At 44.7% G+C, this 26520-nt stretch overlaps 1 protein-coding gene across 1 annotated transcript in view; it reads right to left on the reverse strand.

The window, feature by feature from the left end:
* Nucleotides 1–26520, reverse strand: part of LOC147709680 (uncharacterized) — a 237182-nt gene that overhangs the window by 30088 nt on the left and 180574 nt on the right. Inside the window, exons 18-21 of the mRNA XM_086928192.1 lie at nucleotides 22928–23089; nucleotides 12933–13079; nucleotides 6595–6738; nucleotides 5871–6020 (exon numbers count right to left, since the gene is read on the reverse strand). Of these exons, the coding sequence (XP_086784318.1) occupies nucleotides 5871–6020; nucleotides 6595–6738; nucleotides 12933–13079; nucleotides 22928–23089 (603 nt within the window). The remainder of the gene's footprint in view (nucleotides 1–5870; nucleotides 6021–6594; nucleotides 6739–12932; nucleotides 13080–22927; nucleotides 23090–26520) is intronic.

The following is a 26520-nucleotide window of genomic DNA, read 5'->3' on the forward strand; positions in this document are numbered from 1 at the left end:
TTTGAGTTACTTCTGGTAGTCCTAGATGCAGGTAAAGATGTAGGGTGCAACTGCATGGTTGGCTTCTGAGGGTTCAAGAGAGGCTCAGGCAATAAAGCTGTCCTTCAGGTACAGCTGCAGTCTGCAGAGTGCACAGCAGGTCACAGCAGCAGGCAGTCCTCTGAGAGTCCTTCCCCAGGTCCAGTAGCGAACTGAAGAGTGGGTCCGAAGGTTCTATTTTTATACACTGGTGACCTTCTTCTGCAAGGTGGGAGAAGCTTCTGTAAAGTTTCTTTGAAGTGAATGGAATTTCTTAACTCCCCTGTCATGGTTCCTAAATCTAGCAGCAGTGACAATACATGGTTGAAAGGCCCTGTGTGTGAAGGCACCGGTTATGTTATGTTATGTTATGTTAGGGGGGTATTTCTAGAGCGCACTGACACCGTGAGTTTCCTGGCGCTGATTGGGAAATCAGTGAGATAGCAGATAGAAATTAGCCGGATTGGGGGAAAAGCCAAGTTTTAAGAGATTTACGACAAAGAATAAGAGAGTTAGCAGATTTGAGAGACAGAGGAAAGGAATTCCAGAGTGTGGGGGCAAGATGTGAAAAACTCCGACCTCCCATCCTCGCAAGTTTGAAAGAAGGAGTGGCAAGAAGATGAAGGTGGGAAGATCTGAGATTGCGAGTGGGGCAATATGGGGTGATGAGGGATTTCAGGAACCTAGGAGAGGGACCGGTCAGGGATTTAAATACTATGCAGCCGATCTTGAAGGCTGCCCTAAGATTGACCCGTAGCCAGTGCAGTTTGGCGAGAAGAGGCTTGGCCGACTGCCATTTAGGAATCCTGAAGACCAGCCGTGCCGCTTGGTTCTGAGTGATCTGCAGCCTGTAAAGCAGGGTTTTTGGCAGACCATGATATAAAGAGTTGGAAAAGTCCAAGCGGGAAAGGACCAGGGCCATGGTGACTTGAAGCAGAACTTCGGGGGACAGGAGATAAGCAACCTTCCTAATCCTGCGAAGCTGATGCATACAGGAGGAGACCACCGCCCCCACCTGGGCTTTGAGTGAGAGTTCGGAGTCAATAATAACTCCCAAACTCTTTACAGACGCCACAGGGGCGGGAGGGGGGCCAAGCTCTGAGGGCCAAAAGTGGGGACCCCAATGGATGGAGCTCTTGCCTGGAAGAAGGAGCTCCGTCTTTCCAGGATTTAGTTTGAGCTGATTTTGACTCATCCAGAGGAGGATGTGGGACATGACAGCATGAAAGTTAGAAACAGCAGAGGGGGTAGAAAGAGGAAAGATGAGTTGTAGGTCGTCAGAGTAGTTGAAGACGGTGACGTCCCACTGCCTCAGAGAAAGAAGAAGAGGACGAAGATAGAGATTGAAAAGAAGGGGGGACAGAGAAGAGCCTTGAGGGACACCGCAGGTGGAAGGTACTTTGGGTCCACGAAAGGGGCCCAAACTGACCGACTGAGCCCTACCGGACAGGAAAGAGTGGACCCAGGCCAACGCCGGGCCCTGGAGGCCGGCTTGCTCGACACGGCTAAGGAGGATGTTATGGTCCACCGTGTCGAACGCGGCGGACAGATCTAGTAATACCAGGGCCTGGGGGGTGCCCCTGTCCGCGTTGCCTCTCAGAGTGTCGAGCACGGCCAAGATGACTGCCTCCGTGGAGTGGCCGGGCCTAAAGCCGGCCTGATTGCCCTCCAGGAAGTTCGAGCTTTCGACAAACTGTGAGAGGCAAGCAGTGACATGGGCTTCTAGAATTTTGGAGAAGTAAGGGAGGAGAGAGATGGGTCGGTAATTAGCTGGGACCGAAGGATCAGCCCCAGGCTTCTTCAAAAGGGGCACGAGGACGGCCTCCTTGAAAGAGTCAGGTACCGTGCCCGAAGAAAGAGAAGAGTTAAGCAAAGGGAGGATACAGTCAGGGAGGGACAAGCAGATGTTACGTAGCATCGAAGGGGGACAGCAATCATCCAGAGAGCCAGACTTGACTCGGGTGGCGAGTTTTGCTAGAGTGGCGGAGTCAAGAATAGGAAAGTTTGAAAGAGAGGAAGTATTGTGAGGGACGGGAGTAGTGTCAGCGTCAGGAAGGGGGGCAGAGATGGAATCCTTAATAATGGTGATTTTATCCACAAAGAAAGAACTAAGGGTATTGCAGGATTCCTGAGTGGGGGCTTGGGTGGGAAGGGTCCTGGTGTCAGTGGTAAGTTCCCCCATAACTCTAAAAATCTCTTTGGATTTAATAGGTGCGGAGAGGATTCTGTTGGTGATGTGTGCAGATTTGGCCGCAATAATTGCTTTCTTATACCTCTTGCGCGCGATCAAGTAGGTATCTCTGCTCGTGGCGCAGTAATCTCTTCTCCACCTGCGCTCAAGTTGGCGGAGTTCAAGGTGTTGCTGTTTCAGGCTAGAATTATACCACTTGTGAAAGTGACTGTGCCGGGATCGGGGGAGTTTTGTTAAGGGGGCCAGGGCATCAGTGGCTGATAACAGCCAGTGGGAGATGTCATTGGCCAGCTTGCCGGTGCTGAGGTCAGGCGTGAGGGGGGGACGCGATTTTAAGAGGAGATCGAGAAAGCCCTGAGTGTCTACGGCCTTCCATTTTCGCGCCATGCCACCCTCTGAAGGGGGGACCTTGATATGGCCAGTGATGGTGAGAGTGGTCTCGACCAAGAAGTGGTCGGACCAAATGCAGGGAGTAACCACTGGGTGCGAGAGCTTAATCCCGAGGGTCCATATGTGGTCAAGAATGTGACCTCCGGTGTGTGTGGGGGCATCTATGTGTTGTTGCAGATTGAGGGATGATAAGGTCTCGAAAAGCTCAGTGGCCTGGGGGCCAGCATCCTCATGCTGGAACCAATAATTAAAGTCCCCAGTATTCAGTTGTTAGTGGGGCAGTGCTCAGCTCAGGTACCTGGCCCTAATCCCTCTGATGTGAGACTGTATTGGAAAAATTCACAAAGTCTAACTGTCAACCGCTCTCGGTCATGTGACCCAAGACAGGCTGCAGGCACAAAGGGATAAGGGAAGGAAAATGCCAACTTTCTAAAAGAGCAATCTTCAAAAATATATTGAAAAATCCAACTTTAGGCATGTAAGCCAAAGCGGCCAAAAAGGGCTCATTCCTACCAGAAACAGACGCCACCACCATTGTGGTAATCCCCAAAAAACAACCTCCCTCTGCACACTGTGCTGAGTACCGCCCAATCTCTCTTATTAATGTACAAGTTAAAATATTTGTATCAGACCTAGCTAACCGACTGAAGCCCTATCTTCCCAAGTTGGTCCACCCTGATCAATGTGGATTTATGCCATCTCGGGGCTCCAGGCCCTGCCTCAGAGGTCTTCACATAACCTTAGCAAATCGACAATCTTTGACCCCTTACTTAGCACTTCTCCTCATCGATTTTGAGAAGGCTTTTGACTCCGTAGATTGGTGATACTTAAAGGATGTACTGATCGAGATGGGTCTGGGTCAATAATTATGTAAATTAGATAAGATGTTATACACTAGACCATAGGAATGAGTGCTTATCAACGGGGCGCTGTCAGAGCTGTTTCCTATTAGAAGAGGGACCAGGCAAGGCTGTCCCTTCTCTCCGCTCCTATTCACCTTGGCGTTGGAGCCTCTCACATGCCTCATACGGTCTGAAAGCCGAATCAAGGGATGGAAATGGCTAAGCACCAAGAAGACAAAATTGCTTTATACGCGGACAATGTCTTGCTCTTTTTGACAGGGCCGGCCAAATCTGACCCTCACTGCCTTCGGGCACTGCACTCCTTTGGACAAGATTCCGGCCTGCACCTAAACCCCGCTAAGTCCGTCCTAGTTCTTTTCCAAATCTCAAGAGAGTGTATTGACTGGCAATCCACAATACCTATTAGAAGGTAATTCTTTAAATATCTGGGAATTTGGGTGGCTCTGCTTCCTGACCTCGAATGAACACTCAACAACACCCCGCTGGTGAAGAGAGCCCGAGAGGACCTTCACAATTGGCAGACACTACCATTTAATCCCTTGGAAAGAGTCTCTCTCTTCAAAATGATGATACTTCCCAGATTCCTTTACATAATTCAAAACACTCCATTCTATTTCATTTAATGAACTGGACAGTTTGATCACCAAATTCCTCTGAAGAGGGCGGAGGCCCGGCTTGGCCTTGTCCCAATGCTGAATCCCATCTTTTGCCTGGGGTATGGGCATGACCAATTTATATCTGTATTATCTGGCAACCCGCTTACTCATGCTGCATGACTGGTTCAATGGAGACTGGTCAAACCCAGCATACAGAATGGAGCTGGCTCGCTTGGATCTACCCAGGATCCAAACAATGATATGGGGGTCCAATACTTAGATCTATGCCCATGGTGACCAGGGTGGTCCTTCTGACCTGGAGCGTCTCCTTGCGCCACACCCAATGGTCAAACTAGTTGGCCCGTTATACACAGCTCTGTCAGGGTATCTGGCTTCGAGAGGCCAGCAACTTAGAGGAATTCAAGACCTGGGATCTTATTGGGATTTCACAACTTGGGGACATATGAACGGGCAACCATTTGCACACTTTTCAAGATTTGCAGACCCGACACTCCCTACACCCCTTTCAATGTAATAAGAACCTGCAAGTACGCCATGCCCTTTACAGCCACATTCCAAATGGCACTTGCTTCCAGAGTACAGCCCCTGAGGCGCAAACCATGACAGGTGACCTAGGAAGGGGAGGGATCTCCCGTATTTACTGCTCCCTAACAAACAACACTCCAAACACATTAGATCAGCTTAGGAGCCAATGAGAGGGATGGATAGGGCCTCTTCAGGAGGAAGACTGGAAAGAAGCACTGGTGGCAACCAAAACAGTCGATACCTCAGCGAAACTATGTCTGATCCAATTGTATTATCTTCACACTGCATACCTAATACCAAAATGACTTCATAGCACAGGTATGAGACTAAATGCATCATGCATGCATTGTGAACAGGACCAGGCGGCCTTCTACCATATGGTTTGGACCTGTCCCACCATAACACGATACTGGGACTCCATCGAAATGAACTCTCAGAGGTTCTGGGCTGGGAGGTCCCACATAATCCACTGAATGGGCTCATGGGAATCACAGATGGTCTCAATGGCTCCAGATCTGACAAGTTGTTCCTAAACACAGCTTTGGTAGTGGCCAAGAGGGATATTGCTGCTAACTGGTCAAACCCCATCCCACCCACTATAACAAAATGGCGCAGGGGGGTTGGACTGGTATGCCACACAAGAGAAGTCTTTGTATGAGGCCTGAGGGTGCCAAGCGAAAAACACAGCAATGTCTGGGTCAAATGGCTGGGGCAGATAAAATACCAGCACCCCACCGTAGGAAAAGTGAGCAGTGTGCAAGGTTCAATAAGATTATGTATTGTTGGTGCCTTTTCTTCACATGTAACAAGAATTTTTTTTACAACTGCTGTAGCATGCAGCCTTTGATTACTGCTGGTTTACTTTATCTTCCTTGTTTAAAGTCAATCAAATTGATTATCAAAAATCATTGATTTAAAGTTAAGACCATTCCGTCTTATTTTACATTTAGTGGACTCAAATTAAATTTCAGTGGTTCATAAAATGATTCAACCATACAACTCCTCTTTATAATAAAAAAACAATGTATAAAAAGCACAGAATGAACATTGTTGAAGCACTTTCTAGTAAAGTAACAGATTTAAAGGGATAGAAATGCAATGTCATTTGAACAGTGATTTGATCCTAATGATCGAGATATAACGTTATTCTAACAGGGAAATAGTGTGTTATACTGGAGGGTAAATCAGTGGAGACTATAGCTCCTCCGTTAGTAGGCCCTCTGTCTTTCCCTCAATGGGTCCTGTGCCTTTGATGTGTCTTATTACCTGGCAAAGATTTTACACACTGCACCCCGCAGTCAAAAAAACAGCACTTCTCGCCAACTCTGCATTCTGCATCGCTGCTGCACTGCGGTGGTTGGAGGTAGCCACACTGTTTCTCCTTTTCTGGATCGACTGGGCAAAATCCTGGGTTCTCTGAAACATAGATAATGCCAAAGTGTAATCTAAAATATTTCAGTAAAGTATTTAAGATTAAAGTTCTTCATACATGTGCCGGACATGATGCGGACAACTAACCCAGTTATGTGTCCTCGGCAGACCTTAACATAAGAGAGCCAATATGCAGTTCTTCCACAGGGGTACATGTAAAAAAAGTCCATGCCTCTCACTACATAATAGGCAGTTTTGCATCATCCTGGAAAAGGAAGTGGCCGGCATTCTCAGGCAAAAAGAAGCACACTGGTGACCCCTGAACTCATAGTCTCATTGTGATGTCACACAGTCAAAAAGGGACATGTAGTGGAACATAGAGTCCTCGGTGATGGAATTCAAACAAGATTAAGTCAGTAAATATTTGCAATGATTATATCAGTAGAAGGCTGCACTGCTAGCTTGTACTTTCAATGTTGCCTTGTCTCAACTGTAATTATTTGATTATCTTTATTTTAGTATTGTAGGCTGTACCCCTTTCTGTTTCATGTAGCAAGCACTAATGCATATTGGCGCCATAGTGTTACACAAAAATATACAAAATGAATAAATGACATACCAATAGGGTCAGTGCACTGCATTCCACACTGAGAGCAGCATTTCTGTTTGCCTTTGCAGCCACTGTCGTCCTTGCACTGTTGAACAGGCAGTGGTAGCTTGCAATCGCGGGGTTTTGGTGGACATGTTCCTAGTTTCGCTGAAACTGAGAAAAAGTGTGTTTGTTACTGCACTATGCTTTAGTACTATTTTCTACATTATTGTTTAAAACATAGACCATGATCGGTGCAGGAAACGCACCTTTTGCGTGATCACCCCTGATTTTTCGCTTTTTGTTGTAGCCTATATTTTTCTGGTGTTAGACCTCTGTGCACTTGAACCCTGGTAAACATTGCTGAAGTGCCTGTGCTCCCCCTTTAAACATGGTTAAACAGAAAATGTCTTAATTAGTATATTTAACTTACCTTTAATCCCCTAGTAAGTGGTACAAAATGTGTTCAGGGTCTGTAAGTTAAATGTGAAGAATGGACTGGAGCCCCTATTGTGCCACTCACTACAGGTGCAGTGTAAACATGACTTCAGGTCTACCAGTGTAGCCTGAAAGTAGCAATGTAAAAAACTGCAATTTTACCTGTCAAAATAAACCCATTCAGCAGGTCAAAACCTCATGTTCAAATATTAATTAGTCTCCTTTATGTGGGCCTTGTGGCCCATAACGGAGGGTACATGGTACTATTTATGAGTAGGACAGGTAGAACATTAATGTTAACATGTCCTTAGAGTGCCTATCACCGAAAACTATTTTCTACCGTGACCGGCCTAGCTATCCTATTTAGAAAACCAGAGTACAATGTATTGTTCTAATAGTGTATCTCAGAAGTGAAATAAGCGAGAAAACTAACTAAACAACTATTTTAATAGTTTTTGAAAATCCAATTCAATGATGAAGGCAGAGTCGTAATAAATATTGAGGAAAGTACGTTTTTGAAAGATACCTTTTCTGCCAGAAGTTCCTTGAGGCTAAATTTTAAATCCCACTCAAGGCAACCAGCAATTAGTGTTTGAATGGGTGGGAAAGGGGCATAAAATGCTTCTCCGGAGTAAACAACAGACTGACCTCATGGGGCAAAGATGACTCCTCAGATCTTCACAAAATACGCAGGGCGGGGATCCTTTTTGATGATAGAGTCAAATAATGCTTGAGTGTCAAAGCCTGCTTCAGTTTGCTTTGTTTACATATAACACTTTGTAGCACAGAGAACAGGATGCTAGGATAATTCTTACGAATCCACTGTTGAAGACCTCTTTTGTCCCACCAGACTTCTGTCTCTGGGTTTCACATATAACACTGGAGGCACACTTGAAAGGAATGGAAATAGTATATCAAAATAACTTTTGTGCATCCGCTGCCTGGTTTTTGGAAAACCCTACTTTTTTTTAACCAGATGCCTGTCTCTGGGTTTATTTGGGGGTACAGTGGCTGCTCCATACTGGTTTTTAGTGTTAGAAATGGAGTGGGAGAACACTAGGATTGCAATAGTAGACCTCCAGTACTCAGACCTCAAGTTTGATGTGGCCAAACACTTTTCTCATCATGAAAATAATCAAAATGGGTACGGCTTGCTCCAGGAACCTTTACCCCGTTGTTTAGTGCGGGCCCAGTAGTCATTCTCACCCAATAGCTAATGCCAAACATAAGTGCAGCACCTACAGATACTGACTTTAAAAGACTTTCTGGATTTGAGGAAATACAGAAGACAACTGGACTAGCTCTGACTGTGACAGGAGCCCTGATGGACTGGGCCTTCTCCCTCTTGTACCTGGAACAAATAAGTTGACTCCAAGGGACAGTAGGCTGACCTCCTGTTCAGGATACAAGGACACAACAAGCTACAAGAGGCCTTTCATGAATTTGCCCAGCTTACCGGCATGTGTACCTGAACTTTATTCTGCTGTTGGTCTCTGCTTGACACCATACACGTCTCTAAGGGCCTCCTCTGAGATCCCGAGGGGCTTTAGATGGATACTCCTGTGTTGGATTGGGACTTGAATGACTAAGGTGAAAAAGTACAGTCTTTGGCAAGGATTACCCTAGATGGTGTAACTGACTCAAATTTCCTCGTATCCGTATACAAGAGGGACCGCATTATGTTAAACAGAAGCCCGAGCTGGGGACACAGTGATCTTCATAACAAGGATTACCCTCCTATTGTGAAACACTCAGCTTTTTAACTGGAGCACACAACTCATCGCTCCCCACTATATGTTTTTATTCAGGACCAGGTTACAATTAAAAAAGCCTTCACATATTGGCATCATTACACCTATCATGAGCATTATTTCAACCTCACAGTGGATATATGCTCAGGATCCCAAAACTCTCCTTTCAACTGGACCGGCACATGAAGTTATTAGCTCCTTTTTCAGAATACTCTCTACCCTTTGTCAGGCATTATAACTCTACTGGAGAAATGCTTGGAAAGTGGCATTCCTGAAGGAGGCAGACATCTGCCGAAACGGACGTAGATGAATTGCGGCCACATCTCTTTTATTGGTACATTCTTTGTCTGTATAGCTCATTGTGATTAATAATTGGATGTTGTATCATCACCCGTTCACAGTTCTTACAAATCAAAAGTTAAGAATGTTTTCCAAAGAATGTAATTAAATATATGATCTGTATGTATGGGTATGTGAATGAGTGCAGTATGCATGCAGTATGATATAGTAATTTCTCTGTCAAAATCAGTATAATAGGATATTAATATGGAAAATATTTAATAAAACACAATGTATATTTTTGTACATTGAGTGACTGTATCTTCTTTTGAAAACATTTGCATTATGAATTTTTAAACATAGAATAAAGTTGCCCTAGGAACTCTACAGTATGTCTTTCCATGCCTAGGTGAACTTCAAATTAGTAGCAGGGGACCTCTGATCTTTACAAGTAACTGACCCAAACTTCATTAGGGTCAGTATCAAATTACACCTAGGTCCTGATTTACTACAACTACTGATTATCATTGGTACGTTATTTATATTGGGGCTGATCCTACTTACAACTTAAAAAAACATTTCTTTAGTTTCCCTAATTACATTTTTGACTTTATGAATGTTTTGGTACTGCACAAATACTTTACACATTGCCTTTAAGTTAAGCCTGTCTGTTCTGTGAAGTGAAGTAGTGTGGCTCACTGGTTAGAGGCGGCAGACCCGAGAGCAGAGGACGACCCGGGACCAGGGTTCGATTCCCGGCGCGGCAGGTTTCTGGACCAGGGACAGCGGACTCGATAATTCTCTCGCCTCGGTGCCCACTCTGATCAGCGATCACACTCGGCAACTCTGGGCATTAGCTTGCCTCATCTTCACTAACGGCCCCACCAGACCGCCGGGGATGCCTGGTCTCACCCTGGAGATACCCATTAAGGGACCATCTCTCAAGGAAGCCAGGAAGGGTTTCGCAGCGGTCGAAGCGCCTTGGGACCCTACGGGTAAGTAGTGCGCTATATAAAGGCCAATACATTTACATTTACATTTACATTCTGCACTATTGCTTCTAGGCGGTTGAGCCTAGTATTTAGTCACTTTAGTGGTTCACGGTTTATGGATTGTGTTTGTTCTTCAAGATGGGTAGTCACTCACCACACATAATATTCCACTTTTTTCAAGTAGAGATGCTCTAAACCTGTGCAGTTACCTCAATGCTTCAAGAAGTCCCATATGATAAAATCATGACTTTTTGCAGAGTAAGAAGAATACATAGGAGTTTAGGTTTGAGGTGGAAAGCAAACTCATGGCAGGAAAGAGCAAGGAATCAGGCAAAAGCAACGAAGTCAACATTTTAGTCTTTTTCCGAGGCAATTCCTCTTACATGGAACAGTAAAGATTATTTTAATGCCATACACTGGCTTTTACATCACCATTATGATTTACAGTCAGTGACATCTCATGAAATCACACTCAAGATGAACTAGAGGATATAAAGCCATGAGTGCATAATAACAATGTGCTTCTCTTCATTGATAATATCTTTGCTGTATATACATTATGGGTCTAAACTAACCAATTGCTGACAGTGTTTTCATCCCATTCATCTATCTCATGTTCAGCACACAAGAGCTCTGTGGCTAAAAATGTCAATATTTAAAACTCTTTAAGACCATTCTTGCACTGAGATCTCTTCTTGACTAAATCAGTTTTCTTAAAAGTTCAACTTTTAATTGTTTTTCTCATTTGTGGACACACAGCCTGTACAAGTTGTGCACAGTCCTCATACATAAAAGCAACATGCACATCTCCTGTCTCTGTCCATGCTTTCTCATGCTACATCCCGGGTCTTATCGAAACATGTTAAAACACAGTTATGTATAGGTGGTGTGTCATTAAACATCTAGTCAATATAAATGAGATATTTTCCAGATCTCACTTATGCAATTGCATATGAAACTGACAAATCTGAAACCAGTTTTAAAGGTCTTTCCTCTATTTTTTTTTTTAAAAGACTGAGACTCTACATGTTTGAGTTTGCCTTTAATTAAATGCATTGTTGAGTGTTCCAGGTGAGGTCTCAGTGGAATTTGTAGCTCTGACCATGCCCAGGATGCACCATTGTCCTTAATAACCTGGTGTTCAAAAGTGTGTTCACCATAACCAGGGTTGCCTTGCTGGATCCTAGCAGGCATGGAGGTCTTGCCTCTGCTCTGACATGGTCCCCCTTGAAATAAGGATCAGCTGCACCACCTGTGTTCACTCCAAAGCCTTAAGAAATGTGCTTCCACTGAGGTCCATGTGGGCTCTGCACATCCTGTTGTGTTTGCACTTTAAGGCCTCACTTACAGCTCTTGCACCTCCTTCTTATCACTAATGTTGCCATTGCCTTCTGTGGAAAGGTGTTCTGACCTCTTTGAAGCCAAGGTGGGTATAGTCCAGGTATTGCAGCACTTGCACATCATTTTGAGCTGCACTTCACACAAATCATTAAGAATCAGTGCACACAGCTAGACATTGAGGGGAAACAGGCATTACAACGTGGATGTTACCTCGCATAGCCTTTACCACGCAGTTGTTACAATGCATCTACCGTTACCACGCACAGCCTTTACCACGCATTTTCAAAATGCATATGCCTTTACCAAGCATGTCTTTACAACGAATTACGTTGTAAACGTATGAATAGTAAGGGCATTCAGGTGGTCAGGGCATATGGATGGTAACAGTGGTAAAGGCACCTGTGTGGCAATCAGTGTTGTCAGAGGAGACAAAGAGACCTTTCCACTTCCTCTTTATGGCCTGCACCCCAGCCTTGCAGAGCTACCTCATCGTTGTTGTGAGATAAGGGGAATGGGGTATAACCCGTTTATTTTTTGAGGACCGGGTATGGCTTTAGGGCTTTGGGCTTAGGATAGTATTTTTAAGGACTTGGGCGTTTGTGCCAGGGGCCTCTTTTAGGGCTTTGCGCTAGGGCTGGTTTTCATCTAAGGACTGGCGGCCAGGGGGGTTGTTCCAGGGGTCCAGTTGTAGGGCTTAGGGCTGGGGCTGGGTAGTTTTTTGATAGACACCAACTACTACAGGCAAGAGGAGGTTGCGCTGAGGTCCAGTTTAGGGGCTTTGGGAAGGGGGCAGGGTAATTTTTCGGAGTGCTGGGGCCAAGGGAGGTCATGCCGTAGTCAGGTTTTAGGGCTCAGGGCTGGGGTCAGGGAAAACATTTACCATGCATATGCTTTCAACATTCATGCTTTTACAACAGAATGAGTTGTAAAGGCATGCGTGGTAAAGGGATAATCATTGTTAAAACAATGTGTGGTAAAGGGTATGTGTAGTAATAGTATTCACGTTGTAATGCTCAATTTGTAAAGGCATGCGTTACAATGGAATGTGTTTTTCCGTCGTACATCCCCCTTGAGCAACCGGAGGGAAGGTTCATGAGAAAATGGCATCTCCTTCCTTGTGGTTCACAATACAAGGCTGTCATTTTTTCTCGATGTGCTTTTTTGAAATAGAAATGTTTTTAGTTATTTCATCAGAAAGGTGTAGAAATTAAAAGGGGAAAAATGCAAATGTGCTCAACGTACATCTGTGTGACTGGGCTTGCTGCCACAATGCTTTTAACGGTTATCAGCTGTTGAGGACAAGCGGCAGCCATTGGCACAGATTAAGCTGTGCTCTTCATAGCCACCAGCACTGGGGAGAGGCATCAGCAGTACTGTGGAGAAGTGCATGCTCTCTCCTCCCTACTCCCCTTTCAGTGTGCCACTGCTTGTGGCACTATATAATGGGAGAGGCTTCACTGATGGTGCCCTGTAATGCATACGTTGGGAGTGATATAGGCTGTTCCTGGCATGGTCCCTTACAAAGGGTCTCACTGCAGTCCCCTAGTAGCCCTTGAAGTCTACTCACCTGTCTCAGCGCATTCCATCCTGCAGGCTCCATGGCAACAGCATCTCTGAGTCCCTGGGCACTGGCTGTCGCTGCTGCATTCGGCAGGGGCGGGGCGGGCAAACCGGCAGATGGACCGGTTGAAGGCCGGGCAGGATCCAAGTTTATCTGAAACAGAAGTCAGAATGATGTCAGGAGTGCATGGACTTTTACCACAAATAAGAAAGCATTATTTAAAGAAAAAGCATACTTTTATTTATTTATTTATTTATTTATTCAAAGTTTTATATAGCGCGAACAAGATCCTTACAGATATCAGAGCACTTCACAATGACAGGGTAGGGGCAGTAGGAATGAACAGAGGTAATGGGAGCAATGTAGTAGTCACTAACATGAAAGGATAATAATAAAATACATAAAACATATCAATATACAGTCAGGTGAACAGGTAATAAAACGGCACAAGTCATTGATCCCAATTACAGAGGTGTTCCGGTACACCTTGGGTGTGTGGCAGGCTTATACCAGTGTTTTAGTATAGAGAGCGCACTGAGTGAGGGCATCGGGAGGGTGAATCAGTGACCCAATGTGTCTCATATATTGGTCGGTAGGAAGAAAGTAGCGTAGTAGTGTCACCATCAAGTAGAGGTATAGTGCCAAAGGACAAGGTGAGCATTGATACAAGGCAATGTAGATTCTCTGATCCACCACCTATAAGGTTCAGGAGATCTTGGCCAGAAGGATGGTTTTCACCTCTTTCTTGAAGAGTGCAGCGGAGGAGATACGCCTAGTTTCAGGCGGGAGCGCATTCCAGATCCTGGGTGCCATTCCTGAGAAGGAGCGCTTGTAGGTTTTCTCTTTCCTGAATCTACGGGGTTTCAGGAGTAGATTTTTTGAGCTTCTATTGGACCTCGAACCTCCTGATATGGACAATTTTTGAGCGAGGTAGTTGGGTGCATTGTGGTGCACGGCCGCGTGTGTCATAACTGCAATTTTTAGTTGTATTCTGGCTTCAAAAGGCAGCCATTTTAGGGACTTTAAATCTGGGGAAATATGCGAATGTTTTCTTGAGCCAGTAATGAGTCTTGCGGCAGCGTTCAGGGAGGCTCTTAAGGGTGCTGTTGTGGATAGCGGGAGTCCGCTGAGGGTCACAATTCCGTAGTCGATTCGAGGGATGACTAACGCTTGTACAGCAGTTTGGAAGTCTTCAGTCGGGAGGAAGGGTTTGATTTTCCTCAGTGTGTTGATTTGGAAATTAGCTGCTTTTGTGGCTTTGCTGATGTGTTGCTGCATGTTGAGCTTGGCGTCCAGTGTGATGCCTAGGGATTTCGCTGAGTCCACGATGGTGGGTTGGAAATTGAGTGCTGTTAGGTTGTTGAGCCATGTTTGGGTGGTGGAAATTTTCGCCGGGGGTGAGATGAGAAGGAACTCAGTTTTCAGAGCATTTAGTTTGAGGTGATTATCGGCTAGCCAAGATTGAGTGTTAATAAGCGTGGAATTCAGATGTTTGATATCTTCCGGAGATTGAAGCTTTAGGTACAGTTGTGTGTCGTCGGCGTACAAATGGAATTGGACATTAGAAGCTTGGAGCAAGGTGGCGAGCGGTTCCATGACGAGGTTGAACAAAGTGGGGGAGAGGGAGGATCCTTGTGGAACACCTAGATCTGCAGGCACAGGTGAAGATAGCACATTATCGATCTTGAACTTCTGAGACCGGTTGTGTAGGAAGGACGAAAACCATTTGAGAACCGTTCCCGATAGACCCATTCTAGTGCTTAGCAGCTCCAGCAGGTTCTCATGTTTGACCGTGTCAAATGCTGACGAGAGGTCAAGAAGGATGAGGAGACAGGACTCATTGCGATCAAGAATTTGGAGGGCGTCATCAATTATGTGTGTCATAGCTGTTTCCGTGCTATGTTTCGCTCGGAATCCTGATTGATGAGAATTGAGGAGGTCAAATTGGTCAATGTGTCTTGTTAGTTGGAGTTGGACACATTTCTCCAGCAGTTTGGCCAGGGTGGGGATATTGGTGATGGGTCTGTAATTGTTTAGGTCAGTCGGATCAGCTGTAGGTTTCTTGAGTATAGGTGTGACTTGCCCCACCTTGAGGGAGTCCGGAATGAGGCCTTGTTGCAGGGAGCAGTTGATGATTTTGGTCCAGAGAGGGAGGAGCAAGGGTATGAAGTCTTTTACAGCATTAGCAGGTAGAGGGTCTGTGTGGTGGTTAGAGGGCTTCAAGGTGCAGAGCAGTTTGTGTATTGTTTCTTCCGAGTAGGTATCGAAGTACTGCCAGGAAGCCATGTTTTTAGTTTGAGTGTTAGCCATTCTTGTGTGGTTGGGGAATCGGCTTACATCCATGATGAGGTCATTTCTTATGTTGTCAGTCTTTAGCTTAAAGAAAGCAGAGAAGTCTTCACAGTGTGGGGTGTCGCTTGTTGTGCTACTTGATTGTAGGGGTTGTGCCTTTGTTTGGGTTTTGATTAGTTCGAAGAGTTTTCTTGGCCTGTTTTTTGCTTGGTCCAATTGCCGGCTGAAGAAGTCCAATTTTGTTCGCTTTATTTTCCTGAAGTAGGCATTTCTCTTGTTTTTGAGCCTTTTGAGGTGCAGTGCTGAGGGGTCCGCTCTCCAGGTGCGCTCTGCCATTCGCATCGAACGCCTGTCGTCATTGAGTCTGTCGTCATACCAGGGGTTAGAAGTTTGCAACGTAGATTACCAGGTGGATTTATAATTAATAGCAATACAGATGTTCTACGGTGTGCCTTGCTCCTCCTTCATTTTGGGTGTGGAGACGGTCTAGTCTTCCAAAAATTAACACCAAACTGACAAGCCGGAGGCTAGCTCGGTTGTAGGAAGCTGTGTCTGTTTTTATCTGTGTGTGCCATCGAGTGCCCTGAAAAATCGGTTTTAAAGTTTGTGACCTGATCTGGAAATTTTACTATGGCAAAATGTATTTTTATAATTTGCGCATTTGCCCTAAAAGTTGCTGCTTACTTACCGATACCCAGTTTGGAGACTTGGGGCCATATGTAGGAGCCCTAATACCGGTCGGAAACGGCCGCGGTCGGAAACGGACGATTTCGGCCGTTTCCGACCGGTATTAGTTTTTTCAGATGTGGGGGCATGTTATTATAAGAATCGGTAATTTTACCGATTCGGTAAATATACCGATTCTGTAAAATACCGAATCGGTATATTTACCAAATCTGTAAATCCATATGTAGGTGACACTCCTGAGAGTGCCACAGGCCCTTAAGAGTCGGTATTTTACCACACAATCCTATTGTGTGGTAAAATACCGAATTCAGGTGTGCATGCACATCTGTGCATGCACACCTGTGCAATGTGACACACAGACATGCGATTAGGGCATGTCGGTGTGCCACATGGCACACATGCCTGTATTTGGGGTGCTAGAGGGTGTCAAAGTGACACCCCCTGCACCCTTGCTGGAATCGGTATTTACCAGATCGGTAAATACCGATTCGGTAATGCTCATTGATTCCTATGGGCTTCAATGCCCATAGGAATCAATGGGCATTACTGAATCGGTATTTACAGAATCGGTAAATACTGAATCTTAACAATTCGGTATTTACCGATTCTGTAAAACCTACATCCCCCCCCCCCCCTCTATTTTACCACTTCTTAAATACCGAATCGGTAAAATTCAGTATTTAAGAAGTGGTAAAATAAAATTACCTACATCTAGGCCTAGATTCTGCCAATCCCTCTCCGGTCCACCACCAGCCATTAGGCGGCTGTTTGTGTGGAGGGATATGCGGTGGTGTGCCAGGATTGAGGAAATGGTCTTATCTTGCAAAAATTGACACCAGCCCCTGTGAAAAGAGGCTGTTGGTGCGCCAAAGGCAAGCCCGCCTGCGCCCGTCCGCACCAGTTTTTCACCAGACGCCAGAAACCCTGGCCATTTCAATAGAGATAGGCAAATCTACACCCGGAATGATCTTTTAAAAATTGGGACCTCAGTGAACAGCTACAGGCAGCTCTCTGGGGACACTATGGAGGGCCCATTCTGGAGCCTACAGTGTGGCTACAATGCTGCACCAATCCCATCTCCACGCCGCCACCTCCCCTCATCCAGGAAGCACTTCAGCATTTTCAATCTAAAGTGTCGCTCCTTACTCAAACGCCATGCTGATGTTTATGACCTATTAGAGGACACCTCTCCGGACATCCTGTTCCTTGCCAAAACATGGCTCTCGGATGCCACAATGCCCGAGCCAGGCCTTGCGCTCCCTGTAGGCTACTGTATTCTCACTTGCAACAGGGCTTCTTGAAGGGGGGCATTGCGTCATTTTCAAATCCTGCTCCTCCTGTATTTTGGTAAAACAAGTAGTAACCAGATGCGAATGCGCACACTATAAGATTACTCTGAGCCCAAATTACACCTTGTCAGGGTTCCTAGTATACCGGCCCCCTGAGCCATCCACTGACTTTAGCGAAGCCCTAGCAGGAACGGTCAGCACACTGGCAGTTAACACCGCCAACTTTACCTTCACGGGGGATTTAAACCTTCAAATGGACAATAACGATGACACTGACATGGCTAATTTTGCAGCTGACCTTGCAGCATGTCAGCTAGTGCAACTGGTTCCGGTTCCGATGCATATTGCTGGGCACATGCTAGACCCAGGCTTCACGTACTCACCCTTGCTTACAGTGCTTTTACCCATCCATGGTATGGACAGATCACTTTCTGGTTCCTATGTCACTTCAGGACATAATCCCGGCTCAGGGTGAGGACCGGACGACATCTCTCAAACGCTCTTGCCACAAGTTGAACATGGAGCAATTTGGCGCCTGCCTCTCGGCGGCCAGCCCTAGTTTGTCGGACGACCTCAATAAGGCCTAGAGGGTGTTCTCCGACTGGATTAGACAGCCTTATTCCTGAAAAATGGTATACTAACCACAAATCAAAAACTGGACCATGGTATAAAGGTGAACTAGCCAATCTCCACAAGGGCTGTAAGAGGCTGGAGTGTATATGGAGAAGGGACTTCAATGCCGCCGCAAACCATATCTACCGGGCGGCGATTAAAAGATACCATAAGGCCATTCAATTGGCACAAGCAGCTTTTTATGCCATTCAAATTCGAGAGAGTGACAATCCATCGGAGAGCATTTTCTTGATACTCTCCAGCCTTCAATCCTGGCACACCACCGCTGGGCCAATTATCAAGTCCAATGAGCAGTGTGAGGACCTTGCCACCTTTTTTGTAAGGAATGTGGATAACATCTACAGGTCCTTCCTGGCTACAGACAGTAACATGCAGATGGCACGGTGCTGGCAAAAGGCTAATACTTTAGATGCCATTCTGCCAATCTGAGATCTCTGCTGGCCAGCTTCTAGCACTTTGCAGAAAAATCAAGTTAGGATCTCCTGCAGATCCGCTCAAATCAGACCAATTTAGGAAAGTGCTTCTCGCAATACAACCTTCCTTGAGCCAGGTGAAAAACGGGTCCCTTGCCATGAAAGTCGTGCCCAGGGCATGGAAACAGGCCAAAGTGATACCCGTACTCAAAACACCCTTTCTTGACCCGGATAAACCAGATAACTACCGCCCTATTTCTTTGCTCTCTTGGCGGCAAAGATCATGGAGTCGCTATGTCAACTCCCTCCTATTGGACTTTCTGACCAGGAACAACATGCTGGGCCCCTCCCATAATGGCTTTCAACCAGGTCACAGCACAGAGTCTGCTCTCCTGGCTGTGACGGAACATCTCTGGTCCGCACTGGACGCTTGTCGAATGTCAGCACTGATTCTATGCCGCTTTTGATACGGTGTCCCATGCCATACTGTTGCGACGCCTGGAGGAGGTGGGAATCATTGGCCCAGCCCTGGAGTGGCTTGTCTCATTCCTCCACGAGAGGTCATTCATGGTAACGGCCCGCGTATGCCTCAGGTGAACACCCCATTAAACAAGGGGTGGCACATGGTTCCTCTCTCAGCCCTCTATTATTTAATATTTATGTCCACCCCCTGGCTGCAGTAGCCAAGAGCAGAGGACTGACCATGGTCTCCTACGACGACGATACACTGTTGGTGGTGGCACTCTTCGACAACGCGGAGCAGGATGCCCTTCAGTTTCAGGGCAACCTAGCTGCTGTTGCCGAGTGGATGACCACCAACTGTCTCCAGCTGAATGCCAGCAAGTCGGAGGTATTGCTGGTGGGAAGGAACAATGGTCAGTGGAGTGAACTCTGGTGGCCCGCTAGTCTTGGTAGTGCCCCCCCCCCCACCCCCAAGCGAGTAGTAGAAAATCTGGGGGTAAGGCTGGACTCATCTCTCAACTTCTGAGTTCAAACCAAAATGGTGGCAGGGACCTGTTGCCTTCTCTCTATATCTGGGTTCCAACAAGGCTGAAATTCTGAGGCTACAAAGGGCACAGAATGCAGCTGCAAGAACCCTGGTGGGTCTGCGCAGGTCTTGCCTGGTGTCTGCCGCTATCTGTTGTCTTCACTGGTTACCCGTGGCCAGATACATTGAATTCAAGGCTCTATGTATCTCTTTCAAAGCCTTGAAATTATCCACCCTCACTATCCTGGCTAACATTATCCCATCATATGTCCCTTCACGACACCTCCGCTCACGGGGTCAACACCTGGTGGTGGTCCCCCAGACACAGCGAGACCGTGCTGGAGGCCGCTCCTTCTGAAGCAGAGTGGCCCTCCTCTGGAACACATTTCCTGCACTCATCCATGGCCTTAACAATTATCTAGAATTCAGGAAGGCCATTAAGACTCACCTTTTCCTTACACCATAATCCTTCTATCTGTCGCATGTGTCAGTTGCTCTGCTGTCAGAGCTGGGACGCCCCTTTGCCGGGGCAGCTGTTGCACTTTACAAGTTGCGGTAACATAATATAACATAAGATACCATAACGTAACATAACATCAAAAAGGTTAAATCTGCAGGCATGCTATTCAGACTAGGTGGTGGGCTTTCCCCTTTCTGCAACACTGATAAGGCTTTGCTAAAGCGCTGTGGGGCAGATGTATCGATATTTCATGCAATGCAGCAAGGCAACATGCTGCGCTGAGTGAAAGGCAGAGAGCAGCAGAAATGCCCCATGTATACTAACTAAAACAGGGCTGCCTCCGTGCGCTGTCACACTGTGAGCTGCTTAGCACCAATGCAGGCACCCTTTGTGCCATGGTGCAGGGCTGCCTATGTCACAGGCAGGATTGTTTTTGTGCCGGAAGGGACACCTTACTGCAAAAATATATCTTCAGGGGTATTTTTCTGAAGTCACGACAGGAAATAAAGATAGTTTTCCTTGTTTAGCGTGTGTCTGTGAGGCAAGTCATTTTTAACCAATCCCAGGTTCATAACTCTCTGTAAATCTTGGAATGCATGGCTGCAGCGAGGTATCGCAAGCAGCACAATGGGCGCCTTGTGTTACTTTGGATTTACTAAGCCATGCAGAGCAACGCAAGGTGGATTGTGTTGCTTGGTATATCCCGGCCAAGGGCAGGCGTGATGCAAGAACAACACAAGCCCTTAGTAAATCTGCCCTTGTGCCTTTCAGGCATGTGCTTCAATCTCTGTAAACATTATTTGCATGGCCAGTATTTACCATTCAGCTCTTGTTATTCATGGATGCACAGAATAGATAGAGGACAGCAAGCAAAGCTCTCTTTTGTGCACCCTCGAAACACTGGGGTCCACGTTTGCTTATGTAAAACAAATGGAAGTGTACTAAATGGAAATTCATGCTGATTTGTTTGTAAAAACCTTTTCCCACATATAAATATATAGAAGTAATCTCTGTCACACTTATTATCCTCAAAAAGTATTTACATTCATTTCCTTAAAAACATCCATAAGTAATTGGGTTAAAAGGGCTTCACATAGTCCGTCATTTTCTAATACATCCACAATTGCTAAAATTCATATCCACACAATACCAAAAGAATAATTAAAGAAATCACAATAAAAGTAATCTGTCACATGAATGTATTAATAAAGAATCTGTATTAATGATCGTTTAATGCATTTCCATTTGTTCTATATAAGCAAACGTTGGACCCCAGTGTATGGTGAGTGCACAAAAGGAAAGTTTGTTTGTCGTCTTAATTGTATCCTACCCTGACCCTTTTGGCAACACTGGGTGACTCTCCCTTTTCTGCAGTAGAATAGATAGAGTACAGAAAGCAGAGGGAACCTTCCCGCTCTTCCGCTCATCCACAGAATGGGGCCGTTCTTCAAGTTCTGTGGCCCAGAGTCAAGGGAATCCCAAAGATTCTGTCCGAATCAGGATAATGAGGCATGTGAGAAAACCCACACTTGTTACATTTTCCACAGACACATTCTCCAGTGAAACCATGGCAGGATGTATCTGGGTAGAGCGCGTTGAATGAAGGTAGACCAATAAGGACATGGACACTCGTGAATGCACTGATTTTTGTGGTTATTGCCGATTCCAAGAATTGCAACTAAAACCATGAGAGGTTTGACCCAGGAGTGTTGGTAGTTGGTATTTACTATAGAAGGGAAATGCCCAGATTGGAACAGTATTATACTTGTAACAAGGGCTTTGAATTGTTCACTTGGACTAAAAAGCAGAGCACCATATACCACCACCCACAGCAGAGGTGTTTGGGCAAACACTCATATGACCACCAGCAAAACAGAGAATGGCGGAACCGCCTTATGTCTGACAGTCATATCTGCTCATGGACAGTACAGAGAGGAGGGCAGCTCCATGACCTGCCATCTGAGTTCCCAGCCCAAGGCTGGTTTCTTTCTCATAGGACAGGTTCCTCTGAAACTCATCCTTTCCTTTTCTGCATCAATCTGGTTCCATAAAAAAGAATACTATGGTTAGAAGCATACTATGCCAAGAAGAAACAGCAACATGTTCACCACAAAAATGCTTCTGCCTTTACAATCTGGTACTAAATGGCATGGGTGTAGCTAAGTAGACCCCGGGCAGTTCACAAAGATTTATTAGGACAATTGGTTCCCCTGGTGTACGAACTTAACTTCATGACCTGTAACACTACGTCTGTCTAATGACTGGGCCTTGGACATGCCCTCAATGATTTTTTCAATTTCCACTGCAATTGTGATGCGGATTACCCTCTCCTGGGAGGTGTGAACAGTTTCAGCCACAGGAACCTAAAATAGGATTCCCCCTTCTTTCCCTTGTCCTCGGGAAGACCCACAAGCGGAGGTTAAAATACCCTCAAACGCATTAAGCGGGGTCAAAATGTCGACAATCGTCCCCACTGGGGCCTGTACCATATCTCACAATTATCCCGTCCAACCAACAGATGATACCTCTCTACAATGTTAGAAAAGTGGTTTAAAAAACAAAAATGAAATAAATGATGGACAGGCCATAACTGACTGGTGTTGAAGTTACCCGCACTTAGTTTGGATTGTAATAATTGTTGTAATGACCTCCTTTTTTAGCTTTCTTCACTCTGTGACTCTCTACTTTCTTTCCTTTCGGACATGAGCACTACTCTTTCACATCCCCCCCTTTGGAGCAACCTCCTAAACTACTCTATAACATTTTTATGAGTTCATCAATAACAATAGCTCTGTGAATAAAACAGATACATTCCTAAGAATTAATGGGTGCCTTCTCCTTTCTCCCTTCTTAAGGTGCATTTTTTTAAACTTTACATACATTAATTATCTTGTGCTGATTTGATGCATGCAAAAAACTATTGGAATTACAAATGTTTTTGATCTCAATGCATGACAAAAAAAGAGTCTAGGACCACTTGTTTTCTGTACTATATGATACCCAGGTCTGTGGACAGTGACTGGGTTACCCCATTAGGATTCCAGTGTAAAGCGGTGAACTCTATAAGCCACTGGACCAGAATTGGCCACAACGGCAAATGGGAGATCCACGAGCCAAACTCTAAAGCGGCTTGGTGTTTTCCTCTTCCTGCCTTTAATTTACTTTCAGAGATCAGCATAGAGTGCCTGTCTCTGGAATACAAGGCTTCTCATCGTGGAGAAGCTGTTCAAGTCAAGTACCTTGCAAGGGCTTCTTGCACTCCAGCTTGCATCCATATTCACAGCACTTCTCATCTGCCGGGCACTGCTGGTCTGTGGTGCACACATTCATTGGCCGGCTGGGGAAAGTGGCACATGTCGGGTAGCTGGGAGGCGTAGGACACAATCCAGACTTTATTGGAACTGAAAAAGTCAAGAAATGTATTTGTCAAATTTGGTAGAGAGATGCATGAGAAAAAGAAATAGGATAAACAGATAAGCTCTTGCAGTCATATTATGAAAGACCTTCATTGGGGTGTCTCTATAAGCAGGAGGCACTCTCTTGTGAGTAGATGCAAGTAGGATTGTCAGTCTTGAGCCTGCGATAATGTAGCAGTTACTGGTAAAAAAAGCCTTTGCTTAGTAAGGGGCTCCACCAACTTTATACTCCTGAATTCAATTGCAATGAAGATGCTCAGTCCATGGATCGATGTCTCTAAACGTCACAGATTTACTGGGAGAACATTGGATCGCCCACATTCTGGTCCACAATGTGATGATCCTCTTTGTTCTGTGTATTATGCAGATTTAGTACATTCCCATCTCAAAGCTACCTCACAACTGGAACTCGGCCTGCCTTACATATCTGATAATATCAAAGTCAATCCCCTTTTATTGTGGCACAAGGTGTGGTCCTCTGCTGAGACAAATTTTATTATGGATGTAATCAAAGACTATCTCAAATTAGAGGGGGTAGCGAGGATATTAAGGATTAAATATGTAAAAAAAACTATTGTATGACATCGGTCATCCTGAATATTTTGATTTTCCAAACTGTCTAGAAAGTATGTCGAGGAAAAACTTGAAAGTAACTTGTTTAAATTACTTAGAGAACAAGCGTTGGCTGTCCGAAAAAGAAAATACCTCAGTCATGGAGAATCACCTGATGTTGCAATGTCATGGTATCCAACCCTATTTGATACAGGTTCAAATTTCTTACTCTCACATGCTACTAACACGTTTCCATGCCGGATCCTTTTTTAGAATGGTTACATTCCCAGAGATTAACTCATGGTCTAAAAATCTGTTACCATGCACGTGCGATGATATTTTCACCCAATCTATGGTTACAATACATACTTTTCTGTAATTTTATGATTTACTCAGGAGAAGATTTTTAATATCTATCTTAAAGAAGTGGGGACTTAGACAATGCAGAACAGCATTTTTGAGGCTTCAAATGCTAGAGAACGAATAGATTGTGTTGGCTATGTCGTCATTTTTAAAAACTATTATCAGACATAGGAACACCATGAATTAATTTTTCATATTTACTGACTAGGTCTAATATTCTTGTGCAAATAATATGAGCTGCTTCTTATCACATTAACGTATTTGGTATAAAATGTATGATGATGATGAACAATACTAATGTTTATGTAAATGTGCTTGTCACTTTTTATTCTTTTTACTGTGCTTTTATGGTTTTTAAGAAACAAAATCGAATAATGCAGTTTTTGACTTTGACTTCGACCTCACAACAGTTCCCCAATGTACCGCTTGTTGACTATGAAAACAGAGACAGGTCGGCTTTTCATGGCCTCATAGATATGGTGTGAGGTAAGGCAGGGCAACTCACTGCGTTGCTTCCCATTGAATCAGGGCAGTGTGCCAAGGGAGTTACGGTGGGTGTTCCCATTCAATGCCCATGGCATTTGACATATTCCAAAGATTAGCAACATAATGTAAATCTGGGAATGCGTCAAAACCATGTGCCTCCCCAGGGCAGGCGAAACATTTGTTTTTGTGAAAGAAGGTGTCCCTTTCTACAAAAAAACAACAGGCTTTCAATGCAGGCCCGCTTGTGCCATGGCTCTAGGGTGTCTGTATTGGTGCAAAGCTGCCTAAATGGTGCCAGCACAAATGAAAGGACATGGATGCATTATATTGAGGTAAGTAGGACACAGTGATGCTCTTCCTTTATGGCGCAGCAAACTAACTTCTGTTGCTGCGTTGCATCATTTTGTTGTAAATGAGCACTCAGGTCTACAGCACAGATGCAGCACGCCTGAAAATAAATGAAACTAAAATCATATTCTGACTGAACAAATTACTTTTGTTCAACACCACTTACACAAAAGGAGTACAACATGGATTCACTATGTACCAAACTTACAAAATACATCCATAATGTTACAGAACAATTAAAAGTCGTTCAATATGATTTTAACACTCTGAAGTAGTAGTGATACAAAATCAGTTTTAAATGATCCGTGAGATCATCGACCATCAAATAAAATACTGTTACTTAAGAACAACATTCAGTATATCTGGAAATGTTCTCAGAGCTATACAAATCTAAAAAAGAGAAAGCCATACAACCACTCACAAAGGAATCTCCAAACAAAGGGCACCAAGGGGCAGGTGTATCAAACTTTCACACTGCGAAGCGCAGCGAGCCACCTTGCTTGATTGCACTGATGAAAGGGTAGGAATGCGTCATATTTAATATTATATGGTGCACTGCTGGAGCTTTCTTGCCTAGCTGAACAGCCTGGGATGATACCTGAAACTGTGGTGACCTGGCAGTATAAGGTATCATTTGATGTACCTCAATGTGATATGAAAAGAGAAGAAACACTAATAGACGCTAATGAAAAACAAAACACAACCTACTATACAGGAAGAAAAGCACAGAAGAATATTTACTTACTGGAAAAAAAGCCAAATACAGAGAACCTATGACCAAATACAGCGTAGGAGATCACAACGTAGAGAAAAAGACCAAGTATACTAATAATACATCTTGAGCCACTAAAATACCAAGATACACTTCCTCATTCACTGCCCAAAAAACAATGAATTAAGAACCTACTTCTGATGGAAACTGCCTCGAACAATTGTTCACTACACAAAGTTGAATTAAGGACAAGAGATCCACAGCCACGTTGGAAAGACCAGCGATGGAAGGGACAGGAGCAAAATAGCTTGAGACACCATCATAAACTAAACAATGTATTAAAATGTATATTTAATGGCTAAGAAGGCCAACAAAGCTTTGGCAATACTTGTAAACCAGTAAATTACTGAAAATCAGAGAGAGAGAGAGACAGATGAGGAGACCTTGGCTACATAATGTGTGACTTGAACTTCCAGAGCCACAGAATAAAACAGAACAAATAGACGTTTGCCCCCAATTCATGATATTTGAAATTACTTTACAAAACTGCGGCAACCTGGATAGTACATGAAACTGACCAGATGCCACCTCTTGTGCCATCGCAGCATGCATCCATTAACATCAAGGTACAGGATCCCCACCATTTCCTTCACTAACACCACATCTTTTTGTTAAGGGGAGGCAAGAGGCCTGACTCGCACCACCTTTTTTATTTGAGTTCCCTAGTTTTAGTTAACTAACCCCATTCATTCTAGCCTACTTTATATATCGCACCATTGATGATTTAATATCACTCAATGCAATTTATCGGAGACACAGAGTGATGATCAACCACCCAGTATGGGAGTAGCATGTTAATGGGCTTTTTGAAAGCTATTTGAAACATGAATTATCTACCATCTCACAGGTCTTGTTTTGCTTTACTAAGATGAGTGGAAACCACATATATCTGCAG

This window comes from Lissotriton vulgaris, chromosome 6 (genome assembly GCF_964263255.1).
Source record: "Lissotriton vulgaris chromosome 6, aLisVul1.2, whole genome shotgun sequence".
NCBI classification, from domain to species: domain Eukaryota; kingdom Metazoa; phylum Chordata; class Amphibia; order Caudata; family Salamandridae; genus Lissotriton; species Lissotriton vulgaris.